Source organism: Camponotus vicinus, unplaced genomic scaffold (genome assembly GCF_025532165.1).
Source record: "Camponotus vicinus isolate PSW18456_S1 unplaced genomic scaffold, iyCamVici1.0 SCAF_8, whole genome shotgun sequence".
NCBI lineage: Eukaryota > Metazoa > Arthropoda > Insecta > Hymenoptera > Formicidae > Camponotus > Camponotus vicinus.
The window spans coordinates 17,941,111-17,963,198 of NW_028141980.1; the positions used below are offsets into that span (position 1 = coordinate 17,941,111).

A 22,088-nucleotide genomic window follows, 5' to 3' on the forward strand; every position below is an offset into this window, starting at 1 on the left:
ATAATAACTGATGCAGCATACATAATAAAGCTAGATTAATTTAAGGAAAAAAAAATAAAGACATCCTTTACAAGATATATCGATAATAATTGTTAAAAATTAAGATTTAGATATAAAAATTATGATAATCAATAAAATCAAATTATATAATAATTAAACATTATAATAAGCTTATAGATACAAAGATAAAATGATGTATAAATGATTATATATCTTTACATAAAATTATTTATTCAAAATGTTCACAATGCAAGAAAACAATATCTTTGATACATATTATTAGGTAAAATTATTTTATTCTGAAATACTTTCAGAACATTTAACAAATTTCTTGGTATAAACTTAAAGACGATGATTCTATTTCGATATTCTTTATGTAATTAATATATACACTCTTTCCTCATTCTCTCTTCACAATGTATTTAAAAAATATTATAAATAATCTAATTCGCACGACTTTTAGTAATTGTTAAAATATGTTTTATGTTTTTGTGCAGTTTGAAAACTGCACACGCGTTGTCTCAATTATATCGTGTCTCTCTATGCAAATTATAATACAATTATTTTGTAATGTAAAAAGTAAGTTTTATTTCGATAATAATTAAGCAGTGAGAAATTCATTTTATATTTTTTAGACAGATGTAGATGAATCAGATATATGTATATAGTATGAGAAGAAAACAATCGCCAAAAAAAACTAATCTCTTTAGTATATTAATCTATGAATGTAATACAATCGTAAGATAATAAATGTTATCTGATCTAAAAGAAAATAAAAAAGTATCTTAAAGAATTATTTTGTGAAAAACTGCTGTGTAATTTTTCTACAACAATGTGTATATATGTAATTTAATATTTATGCTTGTGTCGCTTACGCGGGGAAGGCGGACTACAAGCTCTATGTTTAGAGGAAGTACGTGGAGGCGGTGGAGGCGATAAAGAGGGTGATCTACGTGATCTTTTCCTATCACAACGTTCATTAGTAGGCGATCTGCGTGATCCTCTGCCTGAAGAAAAGGAAGGCGATGGTGTACGTCGAATACGAGGAGGGGACGGGGTTACTGGTACGCGTTTTTTATACGGAGATCTTGATCTACGTTTGCAGCGTGGCGATCGACTGCGTGATCTAAAAATGTATAACAAGATAATGTATAAGACGTATATTTAAACGTAAAGTGTATTTTTAAACTATTATTTCATAAATAATATCAATTGATTACATATATAGATATATAAAAATATCAATTAAAAATTAGATCATATAAGACCTCTGGATTGAAAAATATCAGATAATAGAAACTTTACGTATTATATAACGAAAATAAAAGTAGAATGCATATATAAAAAATCCGGCAGAACATTTACCTATATCTTACACTTTTGGACGATGGACTTGTCGACGATCGTCTACGATAGCTGTGACTAGGAGATTCTGGTGTGGTACTTCGGCTTCGTTTCTTCTCCCTTCGTTTCTCATCATCACGTTCTTCGCTTTTTATGTCCTTCATTTCTCTCTCGCTCTATAGTAATTTTGATGTGTATGTGTATACGATATTGTTGTTACGTATTGAAATTAATATGTGTAAAAATTGTACCTTTCTTATAAGTTTTTTTCTATAATGCTCTACTTGTGCTTGTATCGTCATACCAGACTTTAATGTTCTTCTACCACTTTCTAATTCATCCTGATATTGCATAATTTTTACTTCAATTTCACGTAATCTATTTCGCCTTTCTTCATTGTAATCCCTACCACTGTTAAAGTAATTTTTATTATAAATATGTTCTAATATATATAAATTATTAAATATTTTTGTGCGCAAAATTATCAATATTATCGACAATTATTGCAACAAATTCTACCTAGAATCCATACTAGTATCTTGAGAATTAGAATCTTCATTTTGACCTAATTCTTCCCATTTACTGGTAGTCATTGCTTGTGCCTCGACCTGATTATTGAAAAAATTATATAAATATAATACAAGAAAATGTTAACGTTATTTCATTGATAAAAATATAGATAGAAATATTTTAAAACCTGATCGGGATCGACAGTTTCCCATCGGGAAGGAACAAACCCAGCTGGTATTGTCGATTTCTTTTCGTCCTCCTTATTTCGCGTGTTTACATTGTTGTCATCATCCATTGGTACTCCGTCAATATCTTCATCCACTATGACAGATATATATACATGTACATATAATACAATTTACTAGTATGAAACTACATCTTTTTATGTATTTATTTCAGGAACGCGTATATACTAGGCACTCCATCAATATCGTCGTAATTTGAAGTTGCTTGAGATGTGAGGCCATGTTTCATGGCACCTTTCAACAAGGTTGCACCGTCAAGTGGTACGCCATCTAAATCTTCAGTACCATCACCATCAACATCAGACAATGGTGCACCATCAATATCTTCATCATTTTCAGGCTCAGGTTCATCCATCTTAGAGAAAGAAATTAGAAGTGTTATAAAGTCTATTTGTGACAAATATATTATTGTTGTAAATTTAAAAAATTACCAAAACAAGTCCCAGGAATGTATTTTGTAATTTAACAAGAAAATCTCTTGGGTATACTGTCCAATCTTCCCATGCTCTAAACATTCGCATAACACGAACTTTGAATCCTTCTGCCTTTAATTTACTATCAAACTGCTTGTATGCTTGATGAACTTCGCTAAAAATATCCAGAAGACGTGTCTCAAATCTGTAAAATAAATCGGGTTTATTATATACATGTATTAATATTATATACATGTAGTATCTTTTCTTTCTTTCTTTCTTTTTTTTTCTTAAGAAAGATTACATACGCTTTTCTATAAATAGTGGCATTAGTCACTTTGACTCCACAATTATGTAATATATCAGATATCAAGTATAATCTTGCAATTTTTTTATTTACAGGAGTTTGTAATATTGATAATGATTCTGAAATACAATCACAAATCTCCTCTGCTGCTTCTGCATGTTCTATACAAAATACCATTGCTTCTGCTACTTTTATTCGTTCAGGTGATATATTTCTCAACAAATCTTCTAAACGATCTCGCTGACTATAAATAAATAGAAAATATTTCAGAAAATTTACATGTACATTTTCAATCACAAGGTTATTTTTCATAGAGAATTTTCAAATTGCTTTATTTTAAAATATTATTTTATAAATATTTTTGCTAATTTTTTAATATTTGAATACCTGATTGAAAGACTACCCCTCCTTGGTTCTTGTCTCTCTTCCATTTCTATTAATTCATCCGGCATGCCTTGTGTCCAAGGATTGATTGGTGGTGGTCTCCATACACTTCCACCTTTGAACATTCTAAAATCTTCTGTGTGCCATTCTTTCTGTCCATCCCCTTGTAGGATAGAATATAATTTCCAGCGATAATAAGTGTGTGCAGGAGAATAATTCTCAAATAAGAATCTAAAATTAAAGTTACTATCATGTATATTCAATTATATAACAGAATATATCATATATTATACAATATATACCTGAACATTGGATTAGTTAATTCTCTGTTCATAATCATTGCTTCAAACATTGGTCCTTCTCGAATTACAAATTCAACCATTCTATGTATTAACATCACTAAATTTCTGTAACATACGATTTGATAAAGTATGCATTTATATCAATTACTATTGAATACAAAACATCACACAAAATATCACAATTAACAAAAAAAAGCGCTTACAGATCTATTATATTATTTTAAGCAAATACCTTTCTGTTGGTATCACCACTTTGACAACAGCATTCTGCAAAATCTGATTATCAATTCCAATCAGATCAGATCGCCAGTGCAATAGTGATAGAATAGGATATTCCAAACACCAAAATGTGTATCCCATGAATAATCGCCAACAAATTAACACAACATAATTTGTAAATATAATTAGAATTGTACATTTAATATGGTCAATAAGGAATTTACATACATAAAATATACATACACACAAAAACGCGCGCGCATGTGTGTATGTACATTTTATTTTTTCAAAACTATAAATTATAAAAATATAAGTATATATTTGTCATTATATTTGTTATTTTCATAAGCAAACTGTTAGTCTTTTTTAGATTCTATAGAAAAGTTATCTTCTCACTTAAAAAACTTTCTTCCTAAATATTTTTATAAATAGATATCTATTACAATTAATAAATCTATCATAACAGTCCTGAATAAATTAAAACAGATTAATAGGAGAATAAATATTAATTCAAACTTTTTTTTTTAAAGGAGCAAAAATAATTTTACCTTTTCAAAATTTTCCTTTTCCTGCGGCTCCGCGGTCTGTATATTGCGGATACGTGGAATCTGAGATTATGTTTCAAAAATGGTTATTTAATTTCAATAAAATGAACAAACAAATTTTTATCACAATTTAGCATTGTGATCATCTTGAAGTATCATTTTATTGACTACATGGGGAAAAAAGAGAACGAGTACATCGTTAATGTTTACGAAGCGATAATTTTATTTCGCGTTTTATTAAATTCTTATATAAAACTACTAATAAATATGATTAAATAAGAGAAATAAATATACTAAATGTTAATCCTTTGCGTTTCAAATCATTTCTGATATTTTGTTCCAGCAAGTCTATTGCAATTTAGCTACTTCCACTTATATCTTATGGCTATATATTTTTTCATGTTTCAATAAGATATTATGTAATCTTTCTTACATAATACATATAAAAAGGGAAAAAGAAGAAAACACTCCACAAAGATATGTGCAGCCATAATACTACACGAATATTTTTGAGATTGCTAGAATGTTCGTAAATAATTATAAATTTGTATGTTGAGCTATAAACTTGATACTGGTTTAGCTGGAATAAAATATGACAAGTCATACTTAACATAGGACTGCAAAGAATTAATATACTAATTAATAGAATGCCTGTTGACCGAATATTCATGTAAAACTATTTACTTAGATATTTTTAGGATGAAGTATATTTTTTTTAAATCCTATAACTATTAATATATATATATATATATATATATATATATATATGATAAAAAAAGAAAAAATATATAATTGATTAATGAATATTTTCGGAATGTGATTATTTTCAAAGGATAAAATATTCAGTAAAAAGAAAATCAATTGAAATGTATATAATTAAGTAATTTATTAATTACACTTCTCAAGTGGTTTATTTGATATACCTTGTGCCTGTCGCGACGATGTGGTTGAGCATTAAATGGAAGACCAGACGGGGGCGGTGGCTGCGTGATCTCCATCAAAGCAGGTGGAATATAAATGGGATAAGGTGGAATTGGTACACTTTTCCCCCAGCCCAATTTCATCTCATACTGCATTATATCGCGACCTAAATCATGATGTAGTTTGATTATATATATATATGTATATGGGTGTGTGTGTGTGTGTGTGTGTATATATTAAAATTCACTAATACATTAATATATAATAAACAAAAAGGTGATTCCAGAGAGGAAACAATATGTAGATTTGTAAAATATACTCTTGTCATATTCTCACCATTAAGATTTTTCAATGCACGTTCTCCATCCTTACGACTCATAAACGCGACAAAACCACAGTTCCTTTGTCTGGCTTTCTCTTCGTCACTGCGTGGCCACATTATTTTTATACTAGCCAGTGGACCATATTTGCCAAATATTTCCATCAGTTGCTGTTCTGTGATCTATTTGGAAATAGGTAAGTTATTGTATAAAATATCAATATATACTAATACTTAATTAATAGTAACATAATATTTTACCTTCGGATTCAAATTTCCCAGGTACAAGTTTGTGGTATTTGGATCACCATTATCAAATGAGCCATCTGTAAAATAAAAATTCTTCAACATTTCTTGTAATTATGAGATAGGGAAAGGTGGCAAGGAAAAAGATAAGGAAGGATAATACCCTCATATATCAGGGCTAAGAGACGGGGATCATCAATGAAGTTATGCAGATTAGCCTTTCGCGGATCCGGAAATGAGGATTTATTACCTACTAAAGTTATAAGTATACTACAGATTTAAATAATATTGTTTTAAAAATATATCATCATATATTTCATTGCAAAGACGACCATTGAAGCAAAATTGGAGCGATTTACATTATTATATCAAGTTAAAATAAAAAATATATATAACATTTATATATAATATATATGTAATACCTTCCACACATTTTAAAGCAGCCAACATTGGATCTTCAGATTGCGCAGATATTACAGTCTTCACTACACCCTTATATTTGTGTCTCTCTTCACGCTCCTCTTGTATCATCTTCAGCTCTTCTTTAAATAATTCAAGATTGCTTTTCTTTTTTTCTCCTTCCTTTTTCTTTTTACCTAACCTATCTAGTTTTCGTTCATTCGTTCCAAGCAATCTTGCATATTCTTGAGCTTGTTCCGCTGATGATCTGGTATCAACTATTTCTGAGATTTTTGATTGTGGTTTATAAAGTTTCCCCTTTTCCCTCGTGTCTTCCTCTTAAAAAGATATAATATAATATGAAATAAAAAGTATATTTTTTAACAATTTACTTTTCTAATAATTTAAAAAATAATTGCTTATAAATGCACACATAAATTCTATACTTACGTCTTTTGCCTGCATCGTATGTCCCTGCTTTAACCCATACCTTGCTAGCTGTTTTACTTGGTGTTTCTTGAAACGTTGCCACAAATTCTTCAAATGCCTATACATAATGCATAATTATAATCACAAGATAGAGCCGTAAAGTAAATTCAATTCATACGATAAAATCGGAAAAGTCAGTAGCAATATGCGGTCTCATTTACCTGAGCCGCAGCTTGTTCTTGTTCCTTCTTACGTTGTTCTTCCAGCTCTTTTTTACTCAATGGCCGTTTACCCATAGTACCGATAGAGAAAGCTTTAAGTTTTTGTTCCGCAATTTGCTATAAATGCAAATTAGAAATTCAATAATATGCAATTATAAGCATCTCGATATAAGTACGAATCTAACAAAGTTATACATATTACCTTCATCATAGCCTTATCCGCCATTTGTAAGGCTATAGTGTAACCTAAAAGTATAAGAAAAAGAAATTTAGCAATATAATACACGTGATGCTCAAATTGAAATTTGAGCATCACCGAAATTAATTTAAACATACGATTGCAGTGTTATGGATATTCGTCGTAAAATCTTGATTCCATTCAATGAAATATATGCGCCGATGTCTTGCTTGTCAGCAAATACGAGTCAACGTTGTTGAAAAATTCGAAAAAAAAACACATTTATTGGAAACAATTAGACGCAAATTTATTAAAAATTATGACGATTGATTTTTTTAGAAGATACAAAATTCTACTCCAACATTAAGCGATTATTGAACATGCATATCTCATTTCACAGACAAAAAATTTGGAGTATTTAGACTGTCTCAAAACACATTTCTCTCTCTCTCTCTCTTTCTCTCTTTTGAAATGAATCCTGCCAACTAATCGACTACAGTAGGTTTGTTCTTTTTATCAACACTTTCTACACTCAGATCAGGTCCTTCGCGCTTTTCAGCGGATCAACTGCTAAATAGCAATCGAACATGATTGGTTTCTCCTTTCAGGTCCGACCAATCAACATCGAATTACATCAGAAAATCTAGTAATGTTTCCCTGTTGAGTCCGCTGAATGGGGCCAATATAAAGCCCGTATTAAGCCGTAATCACACTACGGGTTGTGGGTTCGGTTGCGGTTGAAATTGACCAATCAGAACAAAGCAGTTTGTCGGCCGGCTACTCTGATTGGTCAATTTCAACCGCAACCAAGCCTGCAACCCGTAATGTGATTACGATGTGTTTCAGATTGGCCGCATTCAGCGGACTCAGCATTACTAGATTTTCCGATGTAATTCGACGCTGATTGGTCGGATCTGAAAGTAGAAACCAATCATATTCAATTGCTACTTAGCGGTTGAGTCTGCTGAATGCGGCCATTATGCGTGGAAGATTGAGATTGAAGATTGAAATTTGACCAATCAGGACACAGAAATTTGAGATCCCTTAATTCTTATTGGTCATATTCCCATTTTTTTTTATCTTCAATTTTCAATGTGTATTCTAATACAGGTTTAAGATTTATAATTGCATTAGCACTGATGAGTTCAATCATCGACGAAATACTATTAGCCAATCGATAGCCAGGGGGTCAATTGTGTATCACATTATTAAGTGAAAATTACAAAAGCGAGCAAATTTACTAGATGTGACTAATGAAATTATAAATATTCTTGTACATTTGCTCACTTTTGTAATTTTCACCAAATTGTGTGATACACAATCGACCCCCTGGGTGCCTATTACGGTTCTTGAAGCGAGGTGAAAATTACAAAAGTGAACAGATTTACTAGATTTCGACAAATGAAATTGTAGATACTCTAGTAAATTTCCTCACTTTTGTTATTTTCACTTCGTTTCAAAAACCGTAACAGAGAGAAGACTGAGAGATGTCATGGCCCGCTTTTAGGTGATCCCTGGAAGCGATACTCCCTCTGTGGACATTAAGAACGTGAACATGAACTACAAAGCCAATGTCCACGAATGTTCTCAGAGGGTAACATATATGTCTCTCTGATAATATAAATAATATAAATAAAAATATAAATAATTTAATTAATAATAATTTATTATATAAAAATAGTATGTTCTCTCTTTCCACGCTATTATTTATTTATTTATTTATGTGTGTTCTTTTTCTTCTCAACATGAATTATTTATTTTTTATTTATTTATTTATTTATTTATTTAGCTCGCTCTAAGTCAGTCTTCTAACATGCAAAACTAAATATTATTTGACTTTGAAAATAAAATAATCGAATAAATTCAAATAATTAACATAACGAAAGGTTCCGTGTTAAGTTATTTAATAAATAATCAATTTTAATTAATTAATGAAAATACTTCTATAATTTAATATTCCGCGTTAGCGTATATTTTATAATATATAAAATATTTCGGCAACGAATTATCGATAACACGGTGTTCGACTTTAGCAATACAAAAAATAAACAGTAGCGCGCTATGTTAAAGCTTTAATATTAAAATTAACTATATTTCGACCAATGCTTTAAATTTTCTCAATCCTTGTTATTAAACAATATACAATTTAATCGAAAATCGATTAAATGATAGAAATCCAAAATATTAAATAATTACTTCGATCGTTGCGATTTTTACGGACAATAATAATTATTATAATATTCAGAGTCACAAATATATTTCATCCGTGTTACTTTATCGTTCTACTTGACAATCTAAATGTAATTTGGATTGTGAGAGAACACGAAGTAAATCAATCGAATTATAGATGCAAATAATTAGCATAAAAGGATAAATGAGGATTAGCATGAAAGGATAAATTGTTTAATAAATAATCAATTTTAATCAATAAATTAAAATACTTCATTAATTTAATATTCTGCGTTAATGTACATTTTATAATATATAAAATATTTTGGCAACGAATTATTGATAACATGGTGTGTGTGTTCGACTTTGGCAATATAAAATATAAACAGTAGCGCGCTATGTTTCAGCTTTGTCATTCGCACGGTGACTCTCGAGTAATAAGATAGTGGTGAGAAACGTTTCGTATTGTATTGTAATTTTTATACTAAACACGATTACGATTAGTATCGAAACATAATTTGTTTTAAATATTAATATAAATTAATTAATTAAAAATTAATTCACGACATGAAACTGTATCGCAACTATAAATCTTTATCAAATCGCGCAATCATTCATTACCGTGATTAAAAATTGAAACAAAATATACATAAAAGGGGATAAGAGACTTAATTATGTTATGAACTTTCGATCATTGATGCTTATTATATTTCATTAACAATATTAGAATTAATTATATTTCGACCAATACCTTAAATTTTAACAATCCTTGTTAATTAAACAATGTACAATTTAATCGAGAATCGATTAAATGATAGGAATCCAAAATGTTAAATAATTGCTTCGATCGTTGCGATCTTTACGGACAATAATTATTATTTCAATACCTAGAGTCACAAATATATTTCATCCGTGTTACTTTATCGTTCTACTTGAAAATCTAAAAATAATTTGGATTATGAGAGAATACAAAGTAAAACAATCGAATTATAAATGCGAATAACGATTAGCATAACGAAAGATTTCATGATGAATGGTTTAATAAATAATTAATTAATCTTAATCAATAAATTAAAATACTTCTATAATTTAATATTCCGCGCACGAATATTTTATATTACAGAAAATATTTCGGCAACGAGAGAATTATCAATAACACCGTGTTCGACCTTGATAAACAGTATCGCGCTATTGTTAATACGTTACACGGCTTTATTATCATTCGCACAGCAACCTTGAGCAATAAAGTAGTGACGTTTCATATATTATCTCGACTCTGGCGATATAAACAGTACCGCGGTAATGTTCTTGACTTACGATCATTCGCTTAGTGGCTCTTGAGCAGTGAAGTAGTGATGTGAGTCGTTTCATATATTATCAAATTCTTTCTCTAAACACAATTGCAAGTGCAACGAGGAACTTTTCGTGAATAAGTGTAAGTGCAACAAGGATTAAAGTGCCACGAGAAAAGAGCGAAGGAAGCAAAAGAAAAAAGGAGGTTTTGGAAGTGGATGGATCAATAAGATATGATGTAAGTCATTAATATAAATTATTTATCATATTCATTATTTATTATATTGTTGCGTCCCCGCGTCTCGTCCCGTTGAATGTATTCGTCACCCGTTGAATTCTTTCGAAGAAGATCGTTTCGCGCGCGTTGTCAAGATATTGTTATAAACAACGACTGTCAGAGAATCTAAGTCCAGCTGTCAAGTTGTGCGGACGCGCATCTATTTGTGATCCGTTTTATGATTATTCTGAATTCTTGTATGTTACTCGCGATTTATTGAAATTCTTGTGCACCTTAAATCTCGTTATTATTTACGAGTGCACGAGCGTCAGCGTATGCTATGTATTTTGCCGATTGTGTCCCGCGCGTTCGATATATATCGCGTTCGATATATATCGCGTTCGATATATAACGCGTTCCGCGGACGCAACAATATATAAATTATTTATCAATAATATATATATTCAAAATATACATATTTCTCGTTTCGTTTTATTTCTTTGATTGTGATTTAATAGTGATTTTAAATTGTAACATATATAATACATATACTCATAAAAAATATTCCATTTTATTTTAAAATAATTAAAACATTTATAAAATTTTTTATTAATTAATATTTTCAGATACTTTTATGTTTTATAAAACATTTCAAATAAATATATTTATTTAAATATTTCATATAAAAAAAAAATAGAAATTTTTTTATTTATCATATTTTTAAAAGTTTATATCTAAGAAATATAAATTATTTTTTAATTACGCAGTTTATAATATTAAAATATATCTATTTAAAAGTAAAAATGTAAAAATTAATTGCGCGCAATAATTAGGTTTAAAATCAATTATTTTGAACATTGCTTTGTATAATAGATGTTCTCTTATCCTTTATATTTTTATTTATCGTATATTTATTTATATTTGCGAATTTAAATTTATGTACTATATTACAAAATAAATTTCAAATTATGTATTATATTATATATAAAATTATATATAATATAACCCTCCCATGGGGTACACCTTGTCGCGGTGGGAGGGCTTAGTACTTGGATGGGGCCTTGAGGTTTATCTTAAATTTTTCTATTTATGATAAATCTTAAGGTGCCTGAATGGGAAGCTAAGTACCCTTTCGCGTCGTCGGTGCCGTCAACGTGCCGCGGACGGCAAGCGCTTCATTACCGCGTTTTCGCGTTGTAGTATTCTCGCGTCGTCGCGTTTTCGCGGAACTTTTGGACTTTTCATATAAAATCCCAATTTCATTTATTGTCACGAGTCTCTACTTCCGATGCCAACTAACTGGGATGTTTCGAGTTTGCACACGTTGCTATGCAACGTACACTCTTGCTTCGTGCTTCGTCAAGTGATTCGGCCCGAATTAGTTAGAACTCGATCGATTGCTCGGAATGGTCGTCAATGGGTCCCTTCTCTTTGCTCGTCTACAGCCACACGCACTGCGTGTGTTAACCTTGTCGAGGAGTTGAGTGGATTCCCCTAGGCACGATTTTCGCTCGGTAAAAGGGGTTGCCTCCCCATTTTCTAAATTGTTGAATGTTAGCATTTAAAAAATGTGGGTATCCTCTTCTTTTGCCGTCTACTAGCCTGGTGTAGCATATAGCAACCGCGAGAGGCATAATATGTCCGGGCGGTGCACCTGAAATCGTGCTTAGCGGGTCCAGGTTCGATACGAGATAGGATAATTATGCGCGAAAAAGAGCTGGTGAACTTCATTTTCCTCTATTTCCGTCAATCGTTTCGTCTTCTTTCCGGTTTGAGCTTAGTCCTTGCTCGTTGTATCGTTGCAATCCCGACCGGTTGACTTGAAGTTGATTCTCGTAAGTGAAATGAGATTTTCGCTCGTACCGAAACCGGGAGTGCCGTCTAATGTATAGGTATACATATTAAGTATATACATCGCGCGATCAAATATAAAATTTTTAATTGCATCGAAATAGTGCGAAAATCGTTAAGTATAAAATTTTTAATTGCATCGAAATAGTGCGAAAATCGTTAAGTATTCGCGCGTAAAATAGCGAAAATAGCGATATAAAAATATCGCTCGGAGTGCCGTTGAAAGTATCGCGCGTCAAAAACATGAGAGGAGAAGGAGGCCTGGGAGAGGCATCAGGCACCTGTGAAGCAACTCTATGGTAAATAAATTATCGCTTATATATAATTATTTATTAATTGCGTACGCGCGATTTAAATTAAGTAATTAATCGCGTAATTTGATTTTTTATTTACATAACTTAAACAAGAGAAAAAGAGAGAAATTACATAAAAACTGTAATTTAAAAGTTTCTACGTTCGAATAGCTTTTAATAGAATTATTAAATTATTACTTATTAGTTGAATTTTTTTCAAAATTTATATAATTGTTTATCTGCTTATTATTTATGTGCGTCGGATATAAAATTGAATGCATATAATAATAATTTTTTGACCGTGACTACAATTTGAATCTTCTTTGTATGTTTCAGACCAACAAAAACTATTGTGAGAGGAGGAGGAGGCCTGAGAGAGGCATTTTGCATCGGCGAAGCAACCTGATGGTGAATATTTATTATTTATATATTAATTGTTATAAATTGTACGCATAATAATTCGTTCTTATAATTTAAAGGAATTAAAGAGAAAATTAGAGAGAAAGATTTTTATAAATATAAAAATTTCTATTTAAAAAATAATTTCAAAATTCATAAAATCTTCCCATACATGTTTATATCTGCTTATTACTTTTGCACACTGGATATGAAATGCCGCACAATAATAGTTTTTTGAAATATTGAATGTATTTTGAGCTTTGTTATATATGAATTTTATATTTGTATGTTACAGACGTAGTTTTAATAACGACAACGTAGTTTCGATAACGACAACTCTGCTGCTGCACATCAATGTCTCGGTGAGTGACAAAAACTTTTATTTAATTTTAAGGTAACTGTAGAGATTGTACATAAATCTGTTAACTTAAAATGGATGAGCTAGGATAGATTAAATTAAATAACTTTTAATAAATTCTCTTGTTCGAAATGTATTGCATCCATCGCGAAAATATATTGCAGTATTTTAATTATAAAGAAAGAACATCGAGAAAATATTATTTTTGTATAAATTTTACCTAATTTATTGAAAAGAACATTAAAAATAAATTCTAAATTATTAAAATTATTTTTATTTATTATTTTTTCAGGAATATTAAGAAAATTGTACATAATTATTAATGTTTAAGAAATATCTTAACATATTTACATTGTAAATATTTATAATTATATTTTAATTATAATATTGATATAATATTGATTAAATAATTGTAAAATACAATATAATTATAAACTATAATTAATTTAAATATAATTATATTACAAGAAATTGTATTTTACGATTGTAAATTACATGAATACATTCTTATGTAAATTACACGAAAAATTATCCGAAGTATACGTATAATGATTACATAATAGTAATTCATCAAATTAACATATTTAATTCTATAGTATATATTTTTGAAATATTCATAAAAGAATAATTGTTTGTATTTTCATACCAAAGAGTCATTAATAAAAAATAAATTCGGAATCTATTTATGAATTCCATATCGCGCGGAACTGAATATTCATGAAATAAATTATGATTGCGAAAATACCGTGCACTTTCCGTGTTTTTTTCGCGTTCTTAGATGAGATTGCCGTTTTAATAAAGGATCTTATTGCCGTACCTCTCAAATAATATTCTTAAATATTGCTAATTAAAAGTAAAAAAATATCAAATAAGAGTATAAAGAGTCGATGTTAAGTTAGCGATTAAGTATTAGCTTCACAAAATTTAACGATCGCCTTCGATGTTATGAAGTTGCGAGTCAATTATTATATGGATTTAGTGATACTTTCAATTCGATTTATGTATTTACGAATTTCGTATCCGAAATAAATATTCGTAAAATTAATAAATTACGGAAACATCATATTTATTTCCGCATTCTTTCTTTATTCTTAGACGAAATTGCCATTGTAATAAAGGATCTTACCGCTGTCCCTCTCGTGAAATAATATTCCTGAATATTGCGCTAATTAAATTTAAAGAAATATGGAATAAGAGTGTGAAGATTCGATGTGTTAAGTCAACGATTAAATATTAGCTTTATAAAATTAAACGATCACCTTCGATATTATAGAATCGCGAGTTAATTATTATGAATTTAATAATTTGTTTCTTCGGTTATATTTGTGTATTTACGAATTTCGTATCGGAAAATATTCATAAATAAATTAATAAATTACGGTTGCGAAAACACCATGTTTTTCCCGCGTTCTTTTCGTGTTCTTATACGAGATTAATGAAAGAGTTATCGTTGTTCTTTTCGTTAGATAAACGTTAATGAAAGTTGCGTGATTCGTACCGCCGAGGAGTCGAAACGATTTTCATTATGGAGAATTATTTCTCATCGGTTCTTGTAAGATCCATTCGCGAAGTCTAGTTCGGTGCCCTGTTGAAAATTGAGGATTTTTATTGTAGGAATGGAACTAATCCCAGGTTTTCCTGGCAATTTCCGACAGCAATCATTTCGGTAGTCATTCAACGACGAACGCCATACGCTTCATTAAAGTCGAATTAATTTAAATAATATATATATATATATATATATAGATGTGAGAGAAATGCATCTATTCTTTTCTTCGTTAAAAATGTTCTGTCATTATTAGGATTGATATTATTATTGCCTCATGCCAGAAATATTTAATAGTAGATTAAATATGGATATAGCGTTGTGTATAAATTTCTATTTTTCAAGTAATTTCATATTATAATTAGTTTTTATTAACTTTTTGGATAAAAATGATTACGAACGAATATATTTTATTAATTATTAATTAATTATCTCATTTGAAAAATTCTTTCTAGGTACTGGGGATATTAATATTAGTTTTTAGTTTCTTTTAAGAAACTATTTGCAGGTATTGGACATCCATCGCCATTTTAGAATATTAGTTTTTAGATATATACTATTTTATATATATGTATAATAAAATACATGCACAAATTAACGTATCCAAAATATTTTTATAATTTTTATTAATATGATATATTATATATACGCGAAATTATATATGAATGTTACATAAAATGTGCGAATACTTAAAAATTTAGAGACGAATCGAATGGGTACCCTTATATCAGTAAGATATTGATTAAAAGAAAAAAAATTATTAATTTAAACGTTATAAGAATAAGAATCTAGAGAATTAATCTAGAATTAATTATATATTTAAAACTATTTCATTTATTTTATTTTGCACACTATTCGAAATGAAATTTTTTAAATCTTGCTGTTATCGGGTTCGATTCGTCTCGCGCGCGCAAACGGTACCCCAAATTATGTGTTCGCACATTTAACACAAACTCCAATGATGCATGTATTTTATTATTTACAAATATAATCGTTCGTAATCACATTTCTATAAAAAAATTGTTATATCCATTTATTTGTCAATAAAGAAATATATTTCTTAATAATGTGAGAACATGTTTTCTGACGTGAATATCAATTTCGTGAATTAAAGATAATGACGAGGGATAATTGTCGTTGATTTATTACTGAAATCATTGCTATTGGGAATAGTCCGGAAGATCCGGGATTCGTCCCCTCCTACAGTGAAGTTCCCGACGTTCAATGGATCACTTAACTTTTCTTCGCAAATTGATCTTCCGAAATCTGATGTAGAAACAAGATGTTAATATCGTTCTCCATTTTTAAGGTCGCTCCTCTTTTTATCGGATATTACCGGTATGTCATCCGCGTATCAAATGGCGTCGAATTATATTATAAAATTTATGCGCAATCGATTATTTTGAATATTATAGATTTATTTATTCGTTGCGTTTTATCACAATTTATCTTATAAAAATTCGCACGTAAATCAATCGATGAATTATATATTCGCAAACATTACAGACCTCAAATTGTCTATCGAAATATCTTCGCCTTTGTGTGATAATAATTATATCGCGTGCGTGTCTATTGAGGGCGCTTCGATTATTATATTATAAAAATTATAGATATCGCGGAATCGGTTATTCCGAATATTATCAATTTATTAATTTGTCGCGTTTTCACGGGAATTTTAAATCGCGATGTGTCTTATATTTTAATATTATCTTATAATTTAATCGTTGACTTATACATTGAAGCTTTGTCTATCTTTTCACGTCTTTGAATACTGTTTCTAATAGTCCGCGCAAAATGCGCTAGTAGTGCAAATATTTTTTTCTACTATTTAAAAAACGATCGATAATTTTTTTAATAGCTATTTTAATCGCGATTATTTACAAATTGTGTGATAATTTGAGTGATAATAATTATGTCGCGCGCACGTCTATTGATGATTTCGATTATCATATTATAAAAATTTTCTATTTTATCTTATTTAGTTAGTCATGCGCGAGATATGTATCTTATTTTCAGTCGCGGCGTTCATATAAAATTGCATATTAATCGCAAATAAATCGGATAGTAAATTTTATATTCGCAAATATTACAGACCTCGAATGTCTATCGAAATATATCTTCGCATTTATATGTGACAGCATAATTACATTGCGCGCGTATCTATTGAGGACTTCGCGATTATTATATTATAAATATTATACATATCGAATATTCCGTGTATTATCAATTTATTTATTCGTCGCGGTTTTCCGCGAATTTTAAATCGCGATTTACCTAACTTAATCGCTGACTTACATCGAAGCTTTGTTTATCTTTCCATGTCTTTGAATATTGTCGTTAATAGTCTGTGCTAGTAGGGCAAATATTTTTTTCTACTTTTTAAAAGACGATTGATAATTTTATTAATGACTGTTTTAATCGCGATTGTTTACATTATTTAAATCTTATTAAACTCTACTATTACATTGATAGTTACAGATATAGTTAAATATGTAGAGTATTAGAGAGACGTTGATAAAATCATTCGTTTCGTTATTCTCTATTAAACGTGGTGATAACGCGATTTTTTAATTATATATTAATTAAATATTAAAATCGTAAAGTTTTAAGATTTATTTTATTTCATTGAATTAATCATGCGCAAGATGTAATATGTATTTTCAATATGCGTCTTCTCAATCGCGACATTTATATAAAATAGCGTATTAATCGCAAATAAATCGCAAATAAATTCGCAAATATTACAGACCTTAAATGTCTATCGAAATATCTTCGCACTTGTGTGTGATAGTAATTATATCGCGCGTGTCTATTAGGGGTTCCGATTATATTATTAAAATTATACATATCGCAATCAAATATTTCGAATATTGTCGATTTATTTATTTGTCGCGTCTTCTCGCGAATTGTAAATCGTGATTTATCTTCTAAAAATTCGCAAATGAATCAGACAATAAATTCTATATTTGCAAATATTATAGATCTCAAATGTCTCGAAATATATCTTCGTATTTGTTTGATAATAATTATGTCGCGCGATGTCTATTGGCGGTTTCGATTATCGTATTACAAAAATTATGCATATCGTAATCGAATATTACTACTATTATCGATTTATTTATTTGTTACCGTTTCCTCGCGAATTTTAAATCGTTATTTATCTTGTATTATGCGCCAATAATGCAAATACTTTCTTCTACAATCGAAAAAACGACCAATAATTTTATTAATGACTCTTTTGATCACGATTATATATATTTACGTTACATAAAACTTATTAAATTCTATTATTGTCTATCAATTATTAATAATGAATATCGCATAATTCACCAACGCTAATCAGTCTTGTTTTGACTATGTAGAAATTTTTAATAAATTTTATATTATACGTATATTTTGGATACTTTCGTGTAATTCTTTGTAATAAATTAAAATTATTTTTAAGAAATTAAATTAAATTTATTTTTAAAAATATTTTAAAAATGAAATTTAAATTATGAAAATTATTTTCAAAAAGATTAAACAAATTGCATAATTATAGATGTTCAAGATATTTTTTAACATGTTATATTTTATTTAGAAATTAAAAATATATAAATATATAATTTACACATATATATGATATATAACATTAAGTCCAAATGCTGTCAATATCAAATTATTTATGTTATTAAACATTTGAATAAATCAAGTACATTTATTTGATATTGATAACATTATAAATTGTATTTTGTAAATTGTATTTTGTAAATTGTAATTTGTAATTTGTAAATTTTAAATAGTTATAATTCTTTATATTAATTATAATCTAATATTGATATTTTTAATTATTGACATAAATGTGTATAAAATACAATTATAACTATAATTTAATGATATGCTTTCCGTTAGAGTTATCTATTTATGAATTCCATATCGCGCGCAACTGAATATTCGTATTCATAAAATAAATTAATAAATTATGATTGCGAAAATACCGTGCTTTTTCCGCGTTCTTTTCGAGTTCTTATACAAGATTACCGTTTTAACAAAAGAATTTTATCTGTCCCTCTCGTCAGATAATATTTCTGAACATTGCGCTAATTAAATATAAAGAAATATGAAATAAGTATGTGAAGATTCGATGTGATAAGTCGACAATTAAATATTAGTTTTACACAATTTATCGCGGTCACCTTTGCTATTATAGAATCGCAAGTTAATTATTATAAATTTAATAATTTGTTTCTTGAGTTATATTTGTGTATTTACGAATTTCGTATCAGAAAATATTCATAAATAAATTAATAAATTACGGTTGCGAAAAAATTACGGTGTTTTTCCCGCATTCTTTTCGCCCTCTTAGACGAGATTGACGTTTTAATAAAAAAGTTATCGTTGTTCCTTTCGTTAGATAAACGTCAATGAAAGTTGCGTGGCTCATACCGCCGAGGAGTCGAACCGATTTCCATCATGGAGAATTATTTCTCATCGGTTCTTGTGAGATCCATTCCCGACGTCTAATTCGGTGCCCTGTTAAAAATTGGAGATTTTTATTGTAAGATCTCACAATGGCTCTTATGTGGCACGCGCATTTAATGCGTTAACGCACATTGTGTCGTCGACTTTCCATCGTCGGTGCTGTCAACGTGTCGCGGACGGCGGCATTTCGTTACCGTGTTTCCGCGTTGTAGTATTCTCGCGTCGTCGCGTTTTCGCGCTTCCGCGTTGGACTTTTTGTATAAAAATCCCAATTTCATTTATTGTCACGAGTCTCTACTTCCGATGCCAATTAACTGGGATGTTCGAGTTTGCACACGTTGCTATGCAACGTATACTCGCGCTTCGTGCTTCGTCAAGTGATTCGGCCCGAATTGATTAGAACTCGATCGATTGCTCGGAATGGTCGTCAATGGGTCCCTTCTCTTTGCTCGTCTACAGCCACACGCACTGCGTGTGTTAACCCTGTCGAGGAGTCGAGTGGATTCCCCTAGGCACGATTTTCGCTCGGTAAAAGGGGTTGCCTCCCCATTTTCTAAATTGCTGAATGTTAGCATTTAAAAAATGTGGGTATCCTCTTCTTTTGCCGTCTACCAGCCTGGTGTAGCCATATCCTGCATTGCGGGAAACTTCGTGTTCCGGGCGAAGCACCTGAAATCGTGCTTAGCGGGTCCAGGTTCGATACGAGATAGGATAATTATGCGCGAAAAAGAGTTGGTGAACTTCATTTTCCTCTATTTCCGTCAATCGTTTCGTCTTCTTTCCGGTTTGGACTTAATCCTTGCTCGTTGTATCGTTGCGTTCCCGACCTATTGGTTCGAAGCTGATTCTTGTAAGTGAAATGGGATTTTCGCTCGTACCGAAACCGGGAGTGCCATCTAAAGTATATACATATTAAGTATATACACATCGCGTGATCAAATATAAAATTTTTAATCGCTTTTATACAAGATTACCGTTTTAACAAAAGAATTTTATCGCTGTCCCTCTGCAATTGAGTATTTTGAATATTATCGATTTATTTATTCGTCGCGTTTTATCACGAATTCAAAAGCGCGATTTATCTTATAAAAATTCGGATGTAATTCGGTCGGTGAATTGTATATTCGCAAACATTACAGACCTCAAATGATTGTCGAGATATTTTCGATTTTCTATATTTATGTGACAATAATTATATCGCGCTCGTGTCTGTTGAGAGCTTCGATTATTATATTATAAAAGATATACATATCGCAATCAGATATTCCGAATATTATCGATTTATTTAGTCGTCGCGTTTTCTCGGGAATTTTAAATCGCGATTTATCTTAATATTATCTTATAATTTAATCGTTGATTTATACGTCGAAACTTTGTCTGTCTTTCCACGTCTTTGAATATTATCTTTTATAGTCTGCGCTAGTAGTGCAAATATTTTTTTTACTATTTAAAAAGATGATGGATAATTTTATTAATGATTAATCGCTTTTGTTTAAATCATTATATAAATCTTATTAAACTCTACTAATACATCGATAGTTAAAGATATAGTTAGATAGTTAAATTATTAGAGAGGGACTTTGGTAAAATCATTCGTTTCGTTATTCTCTATTAAACCGTGGCGAACAACGTGATTTTTTAATTATATTTAAAATTGTAGGATTCATTTTATTTCATTTAACTAATCATGCGCGAATTGAATTTATTTTTAAAAATGTTTTAAAAATGAAATTTAAATTATCAATATTACTTTCAAGAATATTAAACAAATTGCATAATTATAAATGTTCAAGATATATTTTAACATGTTATATTTTATTTTAAAAATTAAAAATATATCATATATATGTGTAAATTAATATATAGCTATAATATTAAGTCCAAATGTTAATGCTGTCAATGTCAAATTATTTATGTTATTAAACATTTGAATAAATCAAGTACATGTATTTGATATTGATAACATAAATTGTATTTTGTAAATTGTAATTTGTAATTAGTAAATTGTGTTTTGTAAATTGTAAATAGTTATAATTGTATATTAATTATAATCTAATATTGATATTTTTAATTATTGACATAAATGTGTATAAAATACAATTATAACTATAATTATATTATATGAAATTATATTTACGATTGTAAATTACGTAAATACATTCTTATGTAAATTACACGAAAATTATCGAAAGTATACGTATAATGATGATATAATAGTAATTTCATTAAATTAACATATTTGATTCTATAGTATATATTTTTGAAATATTCATAAAAGAGTAACTGTTTATATTTTCATATCAAAGAGTCACTAATAAATTCGGAAAATTTTTATATAAAATGTAAAAATTTGGTGCTAAATTAATGATCAAATATAAGCTTTACAAAATTTGACGAACGCCTTCGTTATAGAATCGCGAGTCAAATTATTATAAATTTAATGATATGCTTTCCGTTAGATTTATCTATTTATGAATTCCATATCGCGCGTAATTAAATAATCGTAAAATAAAATAATA

At 29.4% G+C, this 22,088-nt stretch overlaps 1 protein-coding gene and 1 long non-coding RNA gene across 3 annotated transcripts; one reads left to right on the forward strand and one right to left on the reverse strand.

Annotated features, from left to right (window-relative positions):
• Positions 1–205: 205 nt before the first annotated feature.
• Positions 206–7,454, reverse strand: LOC145976194 (U2 snRNP-associated SURP motif-containing protein). 2 transcript variants are annotated; one of them, XM_083107222.1, is made up of 21 exons: positions 7,141–7,454; positions 7,007–7,050; positions 6,805–6,921; positions 6,605–6,701; positions 6,178–6,492; positions 5,919–6,008; positions 5,771–5,835; positions 5,527–5,692; positions 5,193–5,356; positions 4,273–4,332; positions 3,738–3,781; positions 3,506–3,610; positions 3,207–3,434; positions 2,821–3,063; positions 2,531–2,717; positions 2,268–2,454; positions 2,042–2,175; positions 1,864–1,952; positions 1,596–1,755; positions 1,366–1,520; positions 206–1,126 (listed from the first exon to the last, which is right to left on the reverse strand). In XM_083107222.1, exons 2-21 carry the CDS (start codon positions 7,028–7,030, stop codon positions 850–852), a joined length of 2,907 nt encoding a protein of 968 aa, XP_082963348.1. In that variant the 5' UTR covers positions 7,031–7,050; positions 7,141–7,454; the 3' UTR covers positions 206–849. The 2 variants fall into 2 exon arrangements, with proteins under 2 accessions (XP_082963348.1, XP_082963349.1); XM_083107223.1 differs by lacking the exon at positions 5,919–6,008 and having other exon boundaries at positions 7,141–7,453.
• Positions 7,455–12,671: 5,217 nt separating this feature from the next.
• LOC145975423 (uncharacterized) lies at positions 12,672–13,644 on the forward strand. Its single transcript, XR_014439968.1, has 3 exons — positions 12,672–12,811; positions 13,142–13,213; positions 13,500–13,644. It is a non-coding gene; the product is annotated as an uncharacterized LOC145975423 (long non-coding RNA).
• The last annotated feature ends 8,444 nt before the right edge of the window (positions 13,645–22,088 follow it).